The sequence below is a fragment of the Anopheles coustani genome, chromosome 3 (genome assembly GCF_943734705.1).
Source record: "Anopheles coustani chromosome 3, idAnoCousDA_361_x.2, whole genome shotgun sequence".
Classification (NCBI taxonomy): Eukaryota; Metazoa; Arthropoda; class Insecta; order Diptera; family Culicidae; genus Anopheles; species Anopheles coustani.
The window spans coordinates 35,108,961-35,130,357 of record NC_071288.1 but is presented as its reverse complement, the minus strand read 5'-3'; the positions used below and the strand labels follow the sequence as shown (position 1 = coordinate 35,130,357).

The following is a 21,397-nucleotide window of genomic DNA, read 5'->3' as shown; positions in this document are numbered from 1 at the left end:
CGACGATGATGATGATGATGTGAGCTGTCGGAAACAAAGAATGTTGCGTTGATTATACAACTGGCAACGACCGACCGACACGATGAGGGATGTAGTCCATTTTTAACCTTTTGTTTGCACGGATGAATGGTTGTTCCAGTTGATAATAATGGGGTGCCATTTTATTTCCCGTGAATGGAATTAGTTCTGTCTTAAACATTTGCGTCCAGTTAGTTATTCAAGTTTCTCCATTCGCATTTCACTTACACGCAGAACAACAAGAAACAAGTTAAAACTTAAAAAGGATACATATCTTTCAACTCACAAGAATACAAATAAGGCTTGTGGTTTTGTACTCGTATCGTGGACCGTTAAAATCGAAGTCGTTAATCATTACTGCAACTATGAAATCGAATTATTTAGAACGAAGATGATAGACAAACTATTTTTTTTTGTAAATTTATTTTTCAATTTTAATCTGAAGTAAAACGATGAGATACTATATCAGTGAAGAATGTTTTTAGTTTTCCTTATCGTACTTTGCACCCTAACGATACGAAATACTTATACCATTCTCAATCAATATTGTATAGAGCTATATCGAGTGTGGTGAGTGTTCGTAGTGAATCAAATAATCTAGCCAGCATTTTCTTCATACAAGTGGACAAAACTTTATGCAGTGTTATAACTGAATTTACATTCAATGCTACCATAAAGTCAGTGTAGAAAATGCTAGTTTACACTTCGACCGTTGCGATGCAATTTTGGTTGTGAGATTTTTTTCTTTTCAAGTTTGTTAGCGCTCGATCTATTTCAAAGATCATTTTGCAGATTCTATCACATTTTTGATACGGATATGGATTTCACATTCCTTTCGTTGAAACGCTGAATGTAAACATGATTTGACTGGGAAACCTGATTGATCAGATTTTTATGCAACAATATCATAAGAGTTGGTTGTATAATTGAAATTTCATACTGTTGAAATAAATTCGCAACATACTTTCGCTTTTGGCAATCATATTGTTGGTCATTATTTTCAAACACCTATGAAGTATGAAGATAAGAAGAAAAATATATAAAATCTTTGAACAATACCGATGTGCTGGTAGTTTTTATTTATCTGTTCATTTTTTATTTATGTTTATGTACTTTACGGTATAAATCTTCCATACTAGATTCAAATTATATGCCAGTCAATTTTAATTGTTAAATTTAACAGATAACTTTTTAATTTTGCTAACAATATTGGGTTTGTTTTATACATAAATAAATGTTTACGTATGTTGGCAATGTTTCAAACCACTCATAAATATTATAACGTAGTTACAAAAGAAAAAGACAAGTCACATATTTTCAACACCGTTCAATAGTTGCCACCGTTGTCGAACATGGCTGCGGTACATTTGTGTTAATTTCACGTTACGCTGGTCGTTGTTTTCTGATCCTGATGATTGATTTTCTCGTCCATTCCGTTCCCTCTCCTTCTACTATGCAGGCCGCCATCAAGGAGGGCTACCTAATGAAGCAGACCTGGTCGTTCCAGCGCTGGCGCCGAAGATACTTTCGACTGAAGGGACAAAAGTTGTACTACGCCAAGGACAGCAAGGTATGTATAGCACTCGGTCGTACCGCGCTCTGACATCTGCTCCAAGCGGTTCTTGCGGTTTGCGGTCTGCTAACCCTGACCAATTTTCCGGACCCGCCCTTGCCGAAGGCTACGCCTAGCTAGCGTGCCAAGCACAGGATGGCGTGTTCCGGTCGAATCTAATCTGTCGAATTGACGACGGTCCAGCCCTGGGAACACACCCGGGCCCACCTCGGTCCCCTGAGGGGGCCACCGCGGCGTGGTCCGACGTGCTGATTGACGGCAGCCAACATGTTGCATTCCATGTTCACGTATCCTTCGACACTGCGATGACCAACGATGTCCGTGGGTTTCTTTTTCGTCCCTTTCCACGGCCGCTTATCGACGACCGAAGGGGGCCAACTGTGTTGCGACTAGCGATGAAACAAATCTAGAATGCCGCTGCTAAGCGACCGTTTAGCCTTTTTCGATCGGCCATCGTTTGCCAAAACGGGAAAGACACAAAAAGTGTACCGTGATTGCAGACGAAATATCTTCGATGAAAATAAAATCTACTTCTCTGTGCACTACGAAGTATCCAATCGTAGTTGAGAATAAAATGACACATCAATATGACATTTTGATATTGACTTATTTCGACTGAAAAACGATTCGTCCTTCAACAAATTACTCTCCAAAGAAACTTTTCGTTTCACCTAACCCATAAACTATGTTGGAAAATGATTTCCTGCGTCCGTCCGAGGAAACAAACCAGGAGAAAAGCGTTTGATTGGAACCGTATCGGTTTGTGGAGGGCGTGGAATGCCGGCAGTTGCGATATTCGGGCAGCGATAAGCGCTACACTAGTCCGGCCATTAATAGCACCGATAGCGATAAGCGGCGTACGGTTCGGCGACCTACCTACGGCACGAAACCACTTATCCGGCATTTCCCACCGTAAGAATGTAAAGTGGATTGTGATGGCAGTAAAACGGAAGAATGCAGTGCGCCGTAACGCTGGAAGGACGTACGAAACCAGCGGAAGCCCCGGAACCGACAACATCAAGGACTCGTAAAACGGTTCCGCTTTTCGGTCACTTCATTCCGCGTCGCGCTGGTGTTGTAGTGCTCCGTGTACGGGCGTTTATGATGACCTGCTTTCAAGTGGCCTGTCCTCTATGAGCTATTCATGCGAAGGAGCGGTTCGTCATTGTTTCGGTCCGTTTGTGCGTCGTGTGGGGGTTGGCAATATCGGTTGGCTGTAACAAACATCGCGTCACTGGATCCATCGGACCAGAACCAAGGTTCGTTAGAGTGCCGGGCTTTCGGTGGTGGATGAAATGCATCAGCATTATGTCACAAAACTGTACACTCGCAGCGCGCCCGTACACGGTGGCATGCAATGAATCTGGTGGTGCTACAAGAAAAATCGTTTCTATTTCAACGACGCGCGACAATTGGCGACGATGTGAAAGCGGTTTCCCATACGCCTTCGCTCGTGCTGTGCCATCGGAATAGTCCATTATGTTCGCCGAGGTAGGTCCAGCTCTCGATCCTTTCTGCAGTGGAGGTAAAAGGAAAATTAGGTTTGCGCGGTAGGAACCCTTCCGGGCGCAGTTTCCTCGGTAACTGCCTGCCCGAGGAGGGAAGGGTCCTTGCTTCCACACTAAAATTCAATGCGCCATTAAAAGAAACTTGCCATAAATAATTCTCGCGTCGGTAATGTTAATGTTGCACTCGAGGGTTGACTGAATGGAGGCATTGTTCCTGGGCGTTGGGCGGTTCGACATTTGCATAAAGCCGGCACCGGAACGCTGAAAGCACTGTTCGCCCTTGGTAAAGGTTGTTCGCGAGTTTACCACCTGTGATTTTATGAAAGGCAGAGGAATTATTACGCTTCCCATTGTGTACGACCCTCCGTATAATTTTATTTCAGTTCGCTGGATTGGAGTTGCATTTCATGAGTATCATTACTTGGCATTTATTGTAAGCAGGTTAAAGCTGCCAATTTAATTAGCTGAAATGAGACATTAAAAGGTATTCAATATTGTGGAATGAATGGTTTCCACCTTTATAAATAGTAAAACTTCCATCATAATTCTATTAAAAGGAATTCAATATAAAGTATTCAGAAGTAGTTGGAAGTTACCTTTACAAAGAAAAAGTATGTTTCAGAATAAGACACATTTGGATGAATTTTTAATAATTCGTTTATTTGCATGTTAGAAATTTAGCTCGAAGTTATTTAATATTTATGTGCTGGTTACAAAAACTGCATTTCAGTTCCTTGAAAAAATCCTCCATTGTTTTAATATACTAAATTAAGACCAACGATGTTTGGACATAACTGCAGCCAAAAGATATTTGGACTGTTATTATATTGTGAATTCTATAACTTAACCCATGAACTTTCAGTTTAGTTTAGACCCACGAACTTCCGATATCAGTTGATCCAAGAAATATCTAAAAATAATGAATACTTGGGGGTCCGCGACAGCCGAGCGGTAGCGCCGGTTAGAAAATCGGCCCATGAGCGCCGGGGCTCACCACCTCGACGGCGTGGGTTCGAATCCCAACTGAGACTGGACCCTCCCCTGTACGAGAGGACTGACTATCCACGTACAACAGAGAAACAAGTCTCGTAAGCCCTTAAGGGGCATGCATGACCAAGAGGTCGTTACGCCAAGAAGAAGAAGAATGAATACTTGGTCAAAAATAGCAAGAATAAATAGTTTTTGGATAAAAAAAATTATAACTTTAGTTAGGGAACCGGTTTTTAAGTTTTTAATGATAACAATACTCAATAGATCTACCATTTTTCTCGATCACTTTCTCCAAACGGGGACGGAATTGAAAAACTTTGGCAATTGAAGATGTCAGGGATCTAGCAATAGGGCAAGAACGTTCACAGGCCTTAACCTAAACATATGCCCATATTGTTTAATCAAAAGAATCCAAGTCCGGGCTGGTGGGAGGTCAAGTGTAATTGCCCAAAATTCCATATTTTTCTTCAGCTAAGCTTGAGTCCTTTTTGAGGTGTGTCACGGTGCTTTGTGCTCAAAATTGACTTTTTTCTCAGTATTAAATTTTAATTTAGCTTTGATAAATGCTGGAGATATTTTCCAGCTATTGAGAGCAACTGCTCCAAAATCTATGACTCCGGACGAATGTAAACTTGATTTTCAGGTTCTCTGAAACATCCTCAATCTTCTTCGGCGATCTAAACCTGTCTGTACATGTGTTAGGTACGGAATCAACGATGAATGTTTTGTCATCAGAGAATACGGTGACGGTATTACTTTATTTTAATGTTGACACCAAACGTTTCGAGAACTGCAGCCGTAGCTGTTTGATTCGGTCTAGTGCAAGATGACGGTTTACTCTGACTCGAACATATCAAATCATGTTTGATCAACCGATGCATGGTAGATTTTGAAATATCGGCTTCCTTAGCCTATTGTGATAACTTTTAAATAATCCACTGCACTGTAACTAAAGTTTTTGGTTTCCAGCCGATTTGATTATGATGATGTCCGGTCAACTTCTAGATGGTGACTGGTTTTCTGAATATCGTGTTCGGTCTGGTCAGTTTATTTATACCTCTTTTTGTGACCTACTTATTACATTTTGTGTACACTGTTGTTAGTTTTGGTAAGGCTATGGTGCTATAGTTATTTGTTGTAACTGGATGGACGTATGTTTGTTTTACATGTTGCGTAACCCTTGATTTGCACTACTATGTTTTAATTTGAACTTAGTTATCTCGATATTTGATTCATTGTAGTATTCTGGCCTTCTTCTGATTCTGCGACGCGTGTTCTGATCTTATGCTGATCGTGTAAACAATTGAAGATTGGTTACATCATCTTACAGCACGCTACGCTTATCAACAATGTTGATTCGTGCTCGCGCTGTTTTCGGCTATTTGTCTTATGCGTACAATGTTGTATCGTATTGGATTGTGTGTGAATTCATCAATCCATAATTCGGTTTAGTTACTGCAACATATTATTGGTGAACGTGTTGCGACATGTTCAGTTCTGAAATCTCTAGTTAGTTGCTTCCCTTACATTGTTGTGTGTTTCTTTGAATCGATTAACTCTTTCTTTGTTGCTTGAGTTCGGTTAGCAGATTACAACATTCTGCTACACTATTTCCGGAGCTATCTGCTCAATCAATCTGATCTGTATGTTATCTAATGATTACACATACACATGACCACGGGAAAAATAATGTTAAAGCCACCCAAAATATCATTGAAAACTTTAACATTTTTTATAGGACATACTGTAAGCTGTTTAATTATTTTGCTATACTACGCCAAATCACTGTACTGCGATTCTTTTGGATGAAGCGAGCAAATCATATTTTAATTATAGCAATGAAACTAAACCGTAATAGTACTCCGAGCAACGTTCAAATGTTTAGCTGTGTAAGGGAAAATAAATTATGTGAGTACGGATTTTAATGGCTATTTAAAGTGTTTTACTTTGCAAAACTATGACCAAAAGGTCAGCGGCCGTTTAGGCCGCAGTTAACCGTGCCGTAATTGCGCGTTTAAATGTGGCTGAAAGATTGAGCTCTTAATGTGCCGATTGATCATATCGACGCCATATGATCGTTTTGCCACAAATGTGCAATGCTGTTGCGAGTGCGTCATGCAGGGATTCTGTCGTTTCGGACTGACTGCCAGAGTAACCGGGGTTCCAGCGAACGGCATCTTGCCGGATCCGAGCGGGGCGAGTGAGTCGCTGCCTAAGAATAGATCGCCGGAGAGCGAACGGGTTCGCGCGATACTAATGAGCGATCGTTAGCAGTGTGCCGTTTCGGTGAAGCTGACGAGAGGTGCTTGTCCCGGAGCATGGTTGTCTGTTTGTGCGTGCGCCCGCAAGAGGGAAATGACTTCTGAAGTGTTGTCGAAGCGTGGCAGATTTATTTATACTTATATGTACCGCTTTCTCTGGCGGCATTAATGAGACCTCCAGCACGCACTCGGCTTGGCTCGAGGTGAAGTGCATCGCGGGAAATCCTATTACGTGAATAGTGCAAGTTTTGTTTGTGTTGTCCTTCTTTTTTCCTTCCTGAATCGTCATAAGTGAAATAGTGCAAAATAAATCATACAACTACTATTGGTAGTTTTCCTGCGAAGTTATTAAACTGATGTTTGCTTGGGGTGTCATTAATTTTAATTTAAAACTGTAAAGCCCCATGCACCATCGTTTGTGCCCCATGCATGTTTTAAAGCCCCATGCACCATCGTTTGTGAATAAATATGGCTCGGAACGTATTAATTTGAACCGGTATTCAAAGAATGTACCACCTAACGGTAGATTACATCACAAAATGACTTTCCCTTCCATTCAGTCAGATACCAAAAATAAGTTTAATCAAGCACGGAAAAGGCAATTAGTTATCCACAGTTCGATGTTTTTAATCAACGCATTGATACGGAGTTTGGTTCAAAGGTATAGTCTACAAAGGGACTGGTTTATAAATAGAAACGTACTGCACACTTTTCCTTCAGTCAGTGAATGCGCGCGTGTATTTTTTTTTGTCGAAGGAAATCATAATAATTCCGGCCTGATTGCGGCGTACTAATATAATTATGATGTAGCAACACTTGCGTACGAGCAGGGAGCGCGATAAATGATTGATGCACGGGCGTAAAAACCGGCAGCGGTGTTGCTTAATCCACGCGTTTTCCAAATCCGAGCGCGTTCCATATCGCTGCTGTAATGTGCGGGTGCCGTCCGCTAAGTAACACCTATCATAATCTCATTTCGCGGTATATATGAAAATAAACATTTTTCCGTCAGCACGAGGCCATGCAATGGCGGGGGGGGGGTTTCGATTTGTTTCCTTTCTAGCGTCCATCCGCTCTCTTCTAGGCCCCGTTTTTCCGTTCCGTTACCTTCCGCTGACCGTCGAGCACCGTTACCGATGGGCGCTTTTTTTGCCCCTGACCTAGTGCCGAAAGCGGCCTTCCCGTGGACGGATGAATGGGGGGGAAAAAAACGGTTGGTCAGAAGGAAAAAAAGCAATATGCAAGAGAACGAAGCTTGGCGGAACGTGGTAAAACCACGGCCTAGTGGAGCTCGGGCTGGAAACGGCGCGGTAGTCGGGATGTTCATCCATCATTTTTCCAATCACACACCTGACACCGCGTTCGCGTGATGATAGCGAATTTGCGGGAATTTTCTCGCCACATGCAACGCGTGTGTGTCCATTAGCGTTTGCCCGCATCAACCCGATATCCCGCGGCGGGGGTGTGTCCGCCCCGAAGCGCGCAGCTGGATAGTGTGTTTGATTAAAAGCGGCTAGGAAATGGGGGAAAAAAGTTCTCTTTTGACACCGTCAGAACTGGACCGCAACACGCCCAATTTTGCTGGGGTGCGTCGTTCGCTTTAACCCGTAACGTCTACAAGTTGCTAAATTGACGAAGTTTACAAAATTTAAATTTTTAAAGTGAATATTGCTACAGATTAATGTGAATGGGATGAAAATATTTGTTTTGTGCCTAAAACTACTTAAACGATTGCTCTAGCAGTTTGTGTGTAGTTTGCACAACATAAGTTTGAGAAACTAAATTCCATCACTGACGAATTTTATTGCAGTGGAAGTAAAAGAAATCAGTGCCATTTTTTATTACTAGTTTTCACAATAAAAATTGGTTTTTATCATGGTCAACGTCCTAGCTCTGCGGGCGCACATTGCGTTCAGTTGATTTTCGATGGCTGTGTTATAACCGATTTTCGTCTTTTTCTTACGATACTTATAGTCTTTTTAGCCCAACTTTGGAACCCTTCAGAATACTTCAAACATTTGTTAAAAATATCATGGGTATAAAATAAATAATACGTAACAAAAATTTGAGTTATTCGATTCGATTCGATTGCCTGTGGTATGTTTAATAAGTATGTCAACGGTAGGCTTATATGCATCATAGTTGCAGTTGAAAAATTTGCATTAACTTTTTCGAACTTTCATTGGGCAAGTTTCATCAGCATTTTGTTCGAAAATTCCTACCGAATGTTTTCGGTCGTAGACGTAAGGGTTAACGCAGTCAACCACCATGCGTCTCCATCGAGGTGAAGAAAACCGATGCGACGATACCAACCAGCACGATGGTGTCGATGGTAGCTTTGTTGTCTTTTATACTGGCCCTCGTGGTGGTTGGCGTGCCGCAAAAGGATGTAGGAAACCGGAACGGCGGGAAACTACTGCTACTACTACGACGGTGCCGCATTACGGGAGTGCGCGCGTTCGGTGTTTGTCTACGGATGGCGTAAGAAAAACGTCTGCACGTGAGCAAACGCAACGGCTACGGTGCGGGGGTCAGAAAGAAGAAGCCAGAGGTAAGAGCACACCGGTTTCGGCCGAAGGCGAGAAACCGGCGCAGTGGTGGGAAGGTGAGGTGAAAATTGCAAGCAGAAAGCAGGCGCTGGAGAGGGAAAAAAAGCACGGACACCGGGGGAGGGCCGTTCGTGCGAAACCGGGCACTATTTGGCAGCTGAACATCTTTCCATACTTAACTAAAACGTCGACGGCGAGGCCGAACAGCGATTGCCAATCGGAAAATGGTCGGAAAAATATAGCAAAGACGATGAGAGGGTTCGGTAGCTTCGAGCCCGGGTCTCGTGACCGGACGTGGAACTGGACCTTACTCTCGTGCAAGGGGAAGGGAGGGGAGGGGTTTGTACGAGAAGAAAGTCAGCGTAATCATGTGTTGCGCATCGTAAAGGGCAAAGCTAAGAGGAAAACTCGGTGGCGGATAAGAAGCGACCCGAGCGGCATATCGATTAGGTTGGTGTCTTGCTCGTGCCGGTTTTTCGCGGGTTTGGCTGGACGGGTTTTCCCACGACGTTTCTGCGAGAAGCAGGGATAAATAATTGATCGGCCAAAGAGAGAATTCGGAGAGCGGATGACAGGAGACGAGCAAGCTCACGACATTGGAAGAGAAGCGGGATGTGTTCGCTCGTTTGGGAGAGCACTGCGTTGGGAGAGTGAAATGTCCTTAGCTCGGAGATCGACCGCTAGGAAAACGTGGTCAAAGTGTGGTTGGGTTGAGGAGGGAAGCATAAAGGTGCGGGCAGGTTAGTATCATGCTCGAACAAATTTTAAGCAGCATCACCAGCTCCCTCCATCGTGGGAAAGGAAATACGGTCCCATCGATTTCGGGTCAAGCGGTGGAATCGGTGGAAATGGGGTCCATGCTTCGTGGTCATTGGTGGGTGGTGAGGGTGGAGGAAAGTATGAAAATGTATTGCACAAATGGTACGTCCCTCCCTAGGACCGCGCACGTCGTAATGCTTTGCACATGTGCTTCGGTTGGAAACCAGTAATGATGGGGGAAAACTTGCAGTTTTCCTCTCACCATGTTTTTCGTTTCGCAATTTCAAGATTTATTCATCACCTAGCATTAGCCTTGTTTGTCGGTCAATTTCATTCCCAAATTATTCCACCCGCCTACTCTGGCCAAAATCGAAGCGCTCACGGTTCATAGTGCCGAAAATGGTGTGACTTACTAGATCGTTCAAATATTGATGGCAAACAAAGAGCCCGCACGTTCATCAACACCGACCGAGTTCCACGGTTTAGAAAAATGGGATGCTGTGGCGGAGGCGCGTTTGAACAAAATGACCCAATAATTTATTCAAATTTACGAACATTTAGCCCGTCCTTTCTGACTGACAGCCGGGTCGTCGGACAGGTTTGCCTCGAGTTTTGGAGCGCTGCTCTAAGTGCGTGTCGGGTTGGTTTTTCACCTTTTTCATTACCTACTCCCGGGGATCGGAGGCAAATCTGTTGGTTTCCTCGAAAAAACAAAAATCAATTCACGCTGCGTGGAACTGCTGACTCTTATCAGACGCGAGGGAAAAACCTCAGCTAGTGCGTACATCGCCCGAAAGACATTGGGCTGAACGTTGGACACCGTAAGCCACGTGTGCCGATGGGCCGAAGACCTTTAAGCGTCGGCTCGTAAATCTCCATGCCAAGTCGCGGGAAACGAGAAGCCGAGGAGGAAAAAGTTATTTAATGAAATTGCAAACGGGCGAAAGTCTTTCCTCCGGAGGCTTCGCGCGCAGACACACGCACAAACTAAGGGAGCTCGCGACGTTGGCGCGTGGATTTATGAAACTTTCCCGGCGGCCCGGGCCAGATGTTGGCAGAAGGCAGCCGGGCCCAGTGATATATGAGGTCCAGCAGGGAGAGCGCTCGGCAAATGAACCGAAAAAGCCATACCTAAACCCAGCATCGTGGTTTCGGCGAAGCAACAGTGTTCGCGTACGGCTGGATGGTTGGGAATTGTTGTTTTTTGTTTTCGCGACGACCCCGACTCCCATCCCCCTTTCCCACCACAGTGGATAGATGTTTGCTCGGTTTTGGGCGCGAACCACTCGAGACCGAAGCGAACGCGTGACTAACGATCAACTCGCGGATGGTGGAGAAATTTTTTCGGGAAATCCATCACCTTTCGGCGGGTTACCCTCTGTAGGGTGTGAAGATATTCTCTGGCCATCGCCGAGAGAGAGAGAGAGAGAGAAAGAGAGAAAGACCAGCACAGAGAGTAGCACAAGGTGGAGAAGGACGATTCGCGAGAGATTCCGACATCGAAAAGGGATGACTATGGTGGACCGGTCGAATCTGTCCCGTTTTTACAACGGACCGTAAAAGCGGATGCAGGCCTGTCCTCTTCGGTGCAGGTCGGGCTGCGCTCTTTGCCATCGTTCGAGCAGCTCGGCAAGATTTCCCGGAGAGCGCCTCGGGATCCCGTGCAGTGCCGTGCAGAACCGCGTCGTGGCTGGTGCCGCAGTGTACCGGAAAGAATCAAAACTAGAACGCTCGCCCGAGCGGAGAGTCAGTATTGGATCTAGGTTCTAGCGCGCACGGTACTGCTGCTGCTAGGGTTAGCCGGAACCGAAGGCACGCTGCCGGACTTGCCAGTGACGCACTGCACACTGGCCGCGTTGCGACACTGCTCCAGACCGCGCTCGTCGTCGTAGTCGTGGCGTCGGACCAAAGAACAGCCTCGTGCTCAGACCAAACAGGACAATCAGAACCGTACCGGGATGGTGTAACGTGTTTGTCGCGCTGGAAAGAAGCGAGTGTCAGTGTTTCCGTTCTCAGCGCCAGGCTGCAGAAGGAAGGGAAGATAAGGAACTTGCACAAGCTGGAATGCTCCCTTGGAGCGTGTGAAACGTGGCACAAATTTGCCAACAGACTCGCCGTTCAGCACCGTTACGGGCAACCAAGTTTATTCCAAGTTTAGAGTTAACTACGTAGCGTTAGTCTCCTTAGGCGTATCGTTAAGACTACCGTAGTGGCCATTCGCAACCGTAACTGTGACGATTAACAAACGTGTACGCGCTACCTAGCGACTGCAAGTGAAGCAATATCAGTCAAAATAAAAATACAAATTACGAGCACCAGCAAACAACTAGCACCAGTAGCTCCTTAAACTGTAACATAGTAGATACTATATGAATATATATCTTTACAACAACGTTTCTTGTCACGGTGCCATACTTCGTACCACGAAACCACCTCTCTCACCACACACACATCAAAAGTGAATGCCTTCCTCAAAGCAAAGCCTCCGGAATTATGCAATCGTAGCGAGTAAAACTCTAGTTCGATAAGTCATTGGTGTTATCATACAACGTGATCGGGGACGGACCCTCTTCCACGAACCGACCGTGCCCCGTTAAAGTAGTGTCCTTCTCTGAGGTATAAAGTAAGCAATAGGTGCGCAAGGTGTTAGGTACGCACGAGATTCTCCCTATCTAGAGTGTTAACAGAGTTTTCAAAGTTTATATCGGTAAATAACATTCAAACGAAGCTACTCGCTTGTTAAACTGTATATTTGGACGTGGAATTGTTGGTTGAGCTGTTCAATCGTGATATTGTGGCAACTTCAACGCACAGGCAGAGGACATTCTGATCTCAATCGGACCATAACAAGACGTTGAGTGTATGAAGAAACGAACCAACGTGAAGCAGGAGAAACAAAACTGAAAAAGATACAAAGTTTGGTAAGATCTTGCTATTCCTTCGTCAATCAATCAATCTACCTTAAGAGACAGTCGAAAAGAGTTGACTTGTTGAACGTTGTGACGTAGTGGTAATGTGCAATACCGTGTACCAGTGAGTTCCGATCCGGGGTTTGATTCTATCGTTGACTGCAACGAAATAAATTATTCGGTATTGGAGGTGAGTAAGGAACTGTGAAGGTTAGATTTATTGCGTAAAATGTTATGTTACTTCTATATCGAGTCACTAAATTTGAAATTTTCACCGATTCTAGTACTGCCTGACATAGTCCTTTTTTCGCCCTTGGTCAGTTGAGGGTAGAATAGTATTAGAAACACGTGTTTTCCGTTTGAGTACATTCCAATCTATGATGCACGACGAGGGCATTTTTTGAAAGTTTTTATTAAAACTGCTTTCGTATCCTAGTAGTAGCTGCATAGAATACTTTTTTGGTCTTAAACCGATGTCGGCGAGCATGACGTAACACAATGGACTTTCGTTTTCCAGGTAAATCCAATATCCAGGTTGAAAGGAACGAGTTTCCGTTCGCCCAAGATATCTTCCGATAACATATTACTGCCCGTTTGGTTTGCCGATTATCAAAGCGTGAAACGTTGGGTCCTAAAATAATTGGATCTTACTATCGATTTTAGTTTAAGCGTTTTCGGATAAGTCAACCATGCATGAGATCGATCCTCGACGAGGGTTTTACGTAGGCTATTTTCTTTATTTTATTTGGTTCACCCATGAAGGTGCCATTGAACCGTGCGAAGGATAATAACTGTGAACGCTGGGAACGCTAGCGCAACGTGCCAGAATACAAAAAAAAATGGCTAAATTATTCGACTTCAAAATACTTCCTCGACCCTTTTCATGCTGGTTTCGGAACCTGGGCTTGATCCGTTCCTTCGTCAATCTGTGGTAAAAAAAAAAATTACAGAAAAATGTCCGAATGAAGGCCACTTGCATCCAGAGGTCGGCCGACGTGGCGTACGTGTATGGATTTAATCGTGAATGTTTAACCGCCTAAGCCAGTGCTCGCCAATATGCAGCAATCTTTGAGCATCTGAATGAGGAAGCTATAAGTGTTGAAATGAAATAATTTAATGCATCATTTTTCAATCATGTTTAAGAATAAAAACAAAAATCCTAAAAAAAATTGATAAACATTATAAGCTTTTAGTAATAAAGATTTGTAGCATGCGTTGTTAGAACTAAGAAAGTAACGAAAGCAACACTAACTTTAATATATGGTAAAGTATTTCTTTTACCTTCAAGAAATCAGTCAGTCAGTTTCATAACTACATGTATTCCATGACTGTTATTGAATGTTCGGTTATACAGAAAATATTTGGTTTTACTACATAAGAAGTTTTGCCAAATCCTTATCCTTACTCCACAAATAAGCTGGAAAGAGGGAGAAACGATAAGTTTTCTTTCCTCATTTAAGTTTAATGTTGTGAGTGAAATAATTGTCGAATGCTCAATTGCATTTTTCATTTTTCTAGCAATATCACCTGATGATCGTTTATTTTTAACAATTTGCGTAACCAGCTGCTGCTAGTTGAATTGGGGGAAAAACAAATGCACCAAGCTAAACTAATCGCATACCGAGTTTCATTAGCAGGCGAATTTGAAAACCTATCGAAGATCGAGGAAAAACATTATTCACCTTCGAGGCCAATACGTGGTGGGAGGTAACGATCCGGTTTTTTTTCCAATCCCATTACGAAGTGATTGTTTTCGTATGCACGGAAAATTGAATACCGTTTTCATAACAATCAAACTGCCTGCGCAGGGTTGCGTGCGCGCCGTGCAGCCGTAAACATTTTCCACCCCACTTGACCTGGAAAGAATGATGACCGCGGACCGAATAATTGTTCAATACATTATGGAAGCGGGCCCGCGCTCGTCGACCCGCTGGTTCGAAAATAACCCTTCTCCGACTAGCCTTCCTTTTGTCCTTCGTGCTTAGGTTGCCCGAAAGTGGGTTGAAGTGGGCAGCCCTTCGTATGTCATTCATAAATGTATGAAGACGGTGGGGCGGGTGCTGGGCAATTGCATGGTTCCCGTCTTTCCGGGAACATTCGGTGCACATGCCGACACACATGCTGGCCATTTGTTTTTTTGTTGGTTTTGTTATTATCGGATCCGAACCGAGCAGAAGGCACAGCGAAACGAAAACAAAACGGCAATGTGTTTTGCATATTGCATGAATATTGATTGATTTCCACTCCAGTCGCTCTCCGGGAGTTGTGCAATATTTTGTGGTTTTTCCGGGCGAGATCGAGTTCCAAACAGCGGAACTGGAAGGAAAAAGAATGATTCATCGTTTAAAATTAGCTTGGATAATGAACGAAAATTGCAATAACGTGTTGTTTGGAGATGAAGGTGGTGATGTGCTGTTCACACATCGTATCGCACAGTGTGCCATAAAAGGGCCATTCATCGATACGTTACGCCTCTGTCGGAGCAATTCTGAGCTGCTATCATACCCGCCATGACCGCCGGCCAGTATCAACACAATGGCGGCTAATGGCACCGAGCGAAGAGTAATGAAAATGGATCGAAAAACCTTTCCCCAGCGCTGGTGTGCCATTCCCGGGTCCGCCATTGTCTGCGTGGCCGGATAAATTTGTGGTTATTGTGATGAGCACCATTGCGGAGGGAGCATGCGGTTCATGCAATGGCGTATGGCTCCCTAGAAGACAAAGGCACCGAAAAGCGAAGCCGTCTTCATTAGCTGGTTGTTTGTTTCTCTCGTTTTCTGCTATATGCTACATATCGGTGCCGTACTCACTGGCGTGCCATAAAATGTTTCCGATCGTTGGGATTTTCCTCCCCGGGGCGCCCTTCCCCCGCCCCTGCCGGGTGGGAGTAAACTTCTTGGCCGGGCGCGGGATGTACGCCGGTCAAAGGAGAAAGAAACAGTCAACAATGCATAATACGCTAAGGGCCGTATAATACGGTTTGGTGCTTCACGGAAAACTCCCGGATGACGCTCGATCCGCAGGTGTCCAAATAGATGACCCAAATAGCGTCGGACCAGTCGACCTCAATTACAAACGACACATCCGTGGAAGGACAAATCCATCACGCTGTAGTCCATCTCCCCTCCGTTTGTTTTCTTCTTCCATTCACTATTTGCTACTGACTATAGTTTCTTTCCTTTCTTCCACCGCAAAGATCGCCCCCATGAGCCCGACCGGCAGATGAGTTTATGTTTTGACGTCGTCGTACCGCTCCGACGCTGATGCGTCACCACGCGCACTTTCAATCAATCAACTTTCTATGCTTTTATGGGGCTATTTTTCCGCTTCATCTAGTGCGGGCTGGGAAACTGGTAATGCTGGCTGAAATTAATCGAATGAATTGCTTTTATCGGTCCTCGGTGAGCGGGGGGTTTGGAACACTTCAACGCGAGGTCTAAAGATAGTTGAAAAATGATTCGTTATAAAAAGAGCAGCGGATGCACGGGCGTCAGGCGGGAAAGGTGCAGAATGGTCAAGGGGTTGACCGAAAGGAAATTTTCTATCAGATCGAGGATAAGCTATCCTGTCCCGGAAGATCGATAGCGATGGCCTGTTTCCTTATCCCCTCGGAGGAAAGCAATTAGGTAGCGTCTTACAGTCGCTGATGGATTACATCTAACGGTGGCTTTCCGTTGACCGGTATTCTTGGGCAGCGCGCCTTTCGGACAACGATGGATCGCTCTGCTTCCCAACCGGTGTCTATGGTACAACCGATATTGATACAATGACTATTCCCCGAAGGAAACATTATTAGTATTAATATAAATGCTCTTTTTTTGTACACGGACAAATTTGTGCATCGAAGAAGCATAAAACCATGTGCAAAAGGTTTTATGTGACGTATTTCTCATGATCTGACCAATACCGGTTGAATGCGCACCGTAATCTAAAGCACTCTTCCGGGAAATTTTGTTCGTCAATATAAACCTTCCAATAAGATACTGATGAGAAATGATGTGAAATTTTCTTCGGACTTCTCGAGACTCTACGTCATCGGTGCTGTGCTTGGGAAGGATCCGTCGGAGTAATTGACCTTGCATGGATGGTTGAATAGGCAATGGTTCGTAAAGTGGTTATGACTTGCTTTGCAGGCATCAGGCGGGAAATAGAAACAGAACCAGCATTTTAATCTTCAAATTGTAAATTTAACCCGATGTACTGAATACATTTGATTAATAGTAAACTTTCTTGAATGACAAATTCTTCAAACGTGCAAAAAAATTAAACACTAAGAGGAGTAAAGCGAGAAGGGAAGGTGCGGGCCATCTACCGTTGGGTTGGGTTTATGAGGGAGATTATGTTAGTCAGGAGGGTATAAATATTCATCACGGATCTTAATCATAAATGCAACAAATTGAAACATGTTCACTGCCTGACATACATATTAACTACATGTTAATAAATATAACATAATATACTACACAAAATTACTTTAGTTTTACGTTTCATCTCCTAGTCGGAAATATAAATGTCAATATTACCATAAAAAGAAACAACCGCAATGTTTCTCTTGTTAAGGTATTTTACAAAATTTGCTATTTTGTTCACCATATTTTAACAATAAATTATCTTTCAACACCCCATTTTTCGCAATATATTGTACTGATTGACAGCAAATGCTTGTTGTAGCTTAAAACCCAAGGTTTGTTGTCTCTTTAAAAATATATTCAGCCTCTTGGATGATGGATGGACAAATCTTGCAGTTCCTTATTCAATGATATACAATCAACCTTTTATGGCACAAATGTAATTTGGTAAACTAAAACGATTTAAATACTATAAAAAGTAAGGTATTTGCTATTCCACCACTGTTACAATGTTTAACTTAAACCGCGATGCCTCCGAGGCGCAACGGCGTCATTCGGGCAGACCAAAAACGCTTTGATCGAGTGTAATGGACTTTGGATGCGAGTTGTAGCCGAAAGCATAAAAGTTCAAACATGTTTTCCCATTGGCTTTCCTACACACCAATTGAAACAGTTTGATGCTGGAGGCTGCTGTGGACGTACAAAAAGAAAGGAAAAGAGCGAGATATGGAGAGATTGAGAGAAAAAGAGAGAGAGATAAAACAAGTCAGAGACCATCACCATAAAGTGCCTTGCTTTGGGTTTAGAGGGTGATGAAATTTGAAATTTTGTGTGCTTTCTGCCGATGCATGGTTAGAGCTCTTGGTTTGGAAAATTCGATATAAACTTAGTTTACCGTGAACAGCGCCTGCACAACCTGTCACAAGTTGACAAATAGGACATTTTACGTGGCTTTTTCTACCAGGCAATTTTGAGAAAATGAAGAAACAAGCTTAATCAACCTAAAGGCAACGACGGGGCGGAATTGTTTGGTGATTAATGTTGTTTGAATTTTCCAAACTATTTTTCTCAGCATAGTTTTTCGTCTAAGATGAAAAACAATCCTCCGACCGGAGATGACTCGTTGGCTTCTTCTTTGCAAGCTGCCCAGGTTTTCTTTCTTCCACTCCGTACCTTGCGTTCGTTTGTCAAGTTCTATCACACGAGTAAATGTCAAAGTACCTTCAACTTTCCCAGCATATATATTTTTTCCGAGCTTCACCAACTGCGGAATCACTTTCCGTGATCCGGTGTGCTGTGCCGGGAAAAGTTTTCCCGAGCATATTGCAGCATCAGCGCCAGCTACCGTGCAGGTGATGGAAACACATAGTTTTGGTAGTTGTTTCTTGTTTGCTTGCTACCTTTTCCATAGCGTATCGCATACGTACATACGAAATGAGCGACGACGGTGCGGCAAATGTCACTCCTTGCGTCATCACGTTGCGGTGTGAGCCGAAGACTACCCTGGACCGGCAGCCAGCTATCGCCGTTTGATGCTGTAGCTTCGTGTATATTTTTATGATGCCATAATTGGGATGGTGTACTCCGATAAGCGTACGCCGATGACACTTGCTCGGACGTTTCTATCACACCAGGGCCTGAAATAGATTCCGCACTTTAGTGTGCTCCGCCGTCCGGTGTGGCGGCGATGGTTGGCGTTTGGCGGAACGTTCGAACGTATTTTGATTACATTTTCGCCTTTCGCCAATAAATCATGACCAATAGCTAGGGGAAGGGAAAGTGAGGATAGTGGAACACCGTGGTTGTGTTTTGGGACTTCGATTGGTTGTGCAGGTCATAATCATGTGTCGGAATTTATTAGAAAATAACCTTTGATAGCCATTGTTATGAGCAGTTATCAATGAAAAGAGGCCTCATTACAAACCCACTTCACGATGTCGTACTACCTAAAATATAGGAAAAAAAAGTATAAGTGCAATTTCTACGTTTAAGCTTGTTCACTAGCAACATTGAACCTTCCGTAAGGTCCCCGGTAAGATGTTTCGCAACCATTCGGACGGCTCGTATTCCGTAACCCGTTCAGCGAAATGGCGGCATAAAACTTTTGCCCCGTGAGCCCCACCTGCACGCTTCCATTAGCAGGAGTTGGCCGTACGGCGATCGGAACGTGTCGATACTTGCCGTAATGTGCGCAAAGTGGGTTCTCCGGACCATGTCCTGATTGGTGTGCTCGCTGGGCATCCCCCAAAAGGCGAACGATTAACCTACCCGCATGATGGAGAAACGTCTCGGGGTAGACGTGTTCATTTCCATAAACACTTGTTAGCACTATCATTATCTGTGCTGGGATACAGGCTGCAGCCGTTGGCCGGTCTCGGTTTGTTGTGCCAAACGGGGTAGAAATGATAGCGGGACTATCGATCGGAAATGGGATTGTTTGGAGCTTGCTGGCTGGCGCAGCGCTCCGTTCACCCGTATTGGGTGGGCAACGACGCGAGCGTGGTGGCAAACTTTGACTCCTTCAAGTGCTCATCCCGTCGGATACGTTGACGAGCGTGGCGAAAGGGTGCCTGAGAGCTTGCTTTTCGACGCACTTGGCTTGCGGAAGCCAACACGTGCACGCCTGCGTGCATTTACGGTGCAGTCGGGCGCATGGAATCTTTGCCGACGGGTGGGAAGTGAAATTCAATTTCATCCTATCGGGAACGGAAACAATCGAGCCACATCGGAAGTGGTTGCTGCTGTAAGGATAACAACAGTAAGAAAACCTGCATCGGAGGTGATGCAATCTATTTGTCGTAAGAAAGCATTGAGCGGGGGCAATTTGCCGATGCTAGTTTCTTGATTTAATTGGCTTGATTGAGTTGAAACAAACCTTTTGTACAAGTTTTTGTTGTGTGGTTTTAATTAAAATCATTGCATCCGCCATCCAACGCTCTTTCTCCTTGTTAGTTTGATAGGCTTTTTATGTAATATTATTTTTTAAACCTTTCTAGTTTCCTCAACGATAAGAGTCGAAGTAAATGCTCTAAAAAAGAGCAACGATCTTTTTTAGTAAATATTGATGAACATGAACAAGATTGTGAAATAGCCAATCGTGGGTGTTCGAAATTATAATGAAAACATTTCCTCCCTTCTTTTATAAATTTTGGCCAGCATCGGTAAAATAGTCTCAAAATTTGTTAAAATAGAGGCAAAAAATTTCAATCAAGTTGAAACAATCAGCATGGCATACGGGAAAATAAAAAAATCTTAGTTCGTAAATAATTTCATTAGCCAAATATATAAGACTAGGTGGAAAGTTGTTATAAATTAATATATCTGACTAATATTTATTGAGTTTCAAGCAAAGTATGAGGGATTTTAAAAATTCGGATAACCAATGAGATTTTACATGACATATTTGTTGAGTTGGTGTAAAGCAACTATCCTTGAAATCTTAGAAAATTACCTTTAGGTTTTGCCAAAGATGGTTTGAAACAGGAATTAAGAACCAAGAAAACAACACATTACAATTCATTTATTTATTCCCAATTAATACCAATACTTTATGTATACAGTTACTTTGAAGATACATCATCCCGACGCGGTTCATCATTTGGTCAGAATATAAAATTAGTTATTAAAAACGCTTTGACAAACTTTCAAAAAGTCAAACGAAACAATTTGGTTTGACTGTCGGCTTAAAAAGGTTTGCTATTTGAATACATACCTAGGTTTTTTTTTCGTGCAAAGAAAATATGGTTTCGAAATTAAATGAATCTTACACCAAACTCGTCGCTTTCCGGCTTCCAACGGATAGACGGGCGAAGATAAGCATTTCGTGTGTCAACAGGAAATTACATTTACACCGATACAGGGTGTGAAAAATTTAAGCAGCACAAAAACCAACAGGTTTACCGATGGTTGTTTTTTTTTGTTTTTGCGTCGATTTCGATCGATCCTGCGAAGAGCTTCAATCTGTCTAACATAATTTCCGCTAGAGCTGAAGCGTGTGTTTTCTGCAACTTGCTTGTCGAACCTTTTTTATCCTATTTTTCCTCCACATTTTCCACCGCATCATTTGGTTGGTGTGGAAAATCATACCCAAATGAACCCGTTGCGTGTTATATAATTTAAAGCCTACCTTCGAGTACGTAATGGTAGTATACGGGTTTCTTCTTTTGTTCACAATATCATTTTACCCATAGTTTGGTGCCAGCAAATATTCAGGAAGGAGTCGAACTGACTTGCGCTCCAATTGACAGCTTGCGGTAGAAGGGTAAGCCTAAGGCTATCGATGATGGTGGAAACTAACGGTTCCGCAGGATAGCTTTAATTATTCATGTTTTATCTCATAGGCTCAGGAGTTTTCACGTACCCGAGTGTCCTGGCGTAGCCTGGGGTATGGTTCAAGAATAAATTTACGCTGGTGTTGGTAGACTAAACAGCTCCCCGGAATGAAGCGGGACACAATGCGGCAACAACCATAGGATGGGGTA

At 43.6% G+C, this 21,397-nt stretch overlaps 1 protein-coding gene across 1 annotated transcript in view; it reads left to right on the top strand.

Annotated features, from left to right (window-relative positions):
- The window catches only part of LOC131271615 (diacylglycerol kinase eta), a 56,964-nt gene that overhangs the window by 4,870 nt on the left and 30,697 nt on the right, over positions 1–21,397 (top strand). The window contains exon 2 of the mRNA XM_058273107.1: positions 1,478–1,588. Within this exon, the coding sequence (XP_058129090.1) occupies positions 1,478–1,588 (111 nt within the window). The remainder of the gene's footprint in view (positions 1–1,477; positions 1,589–21,397) is intronic.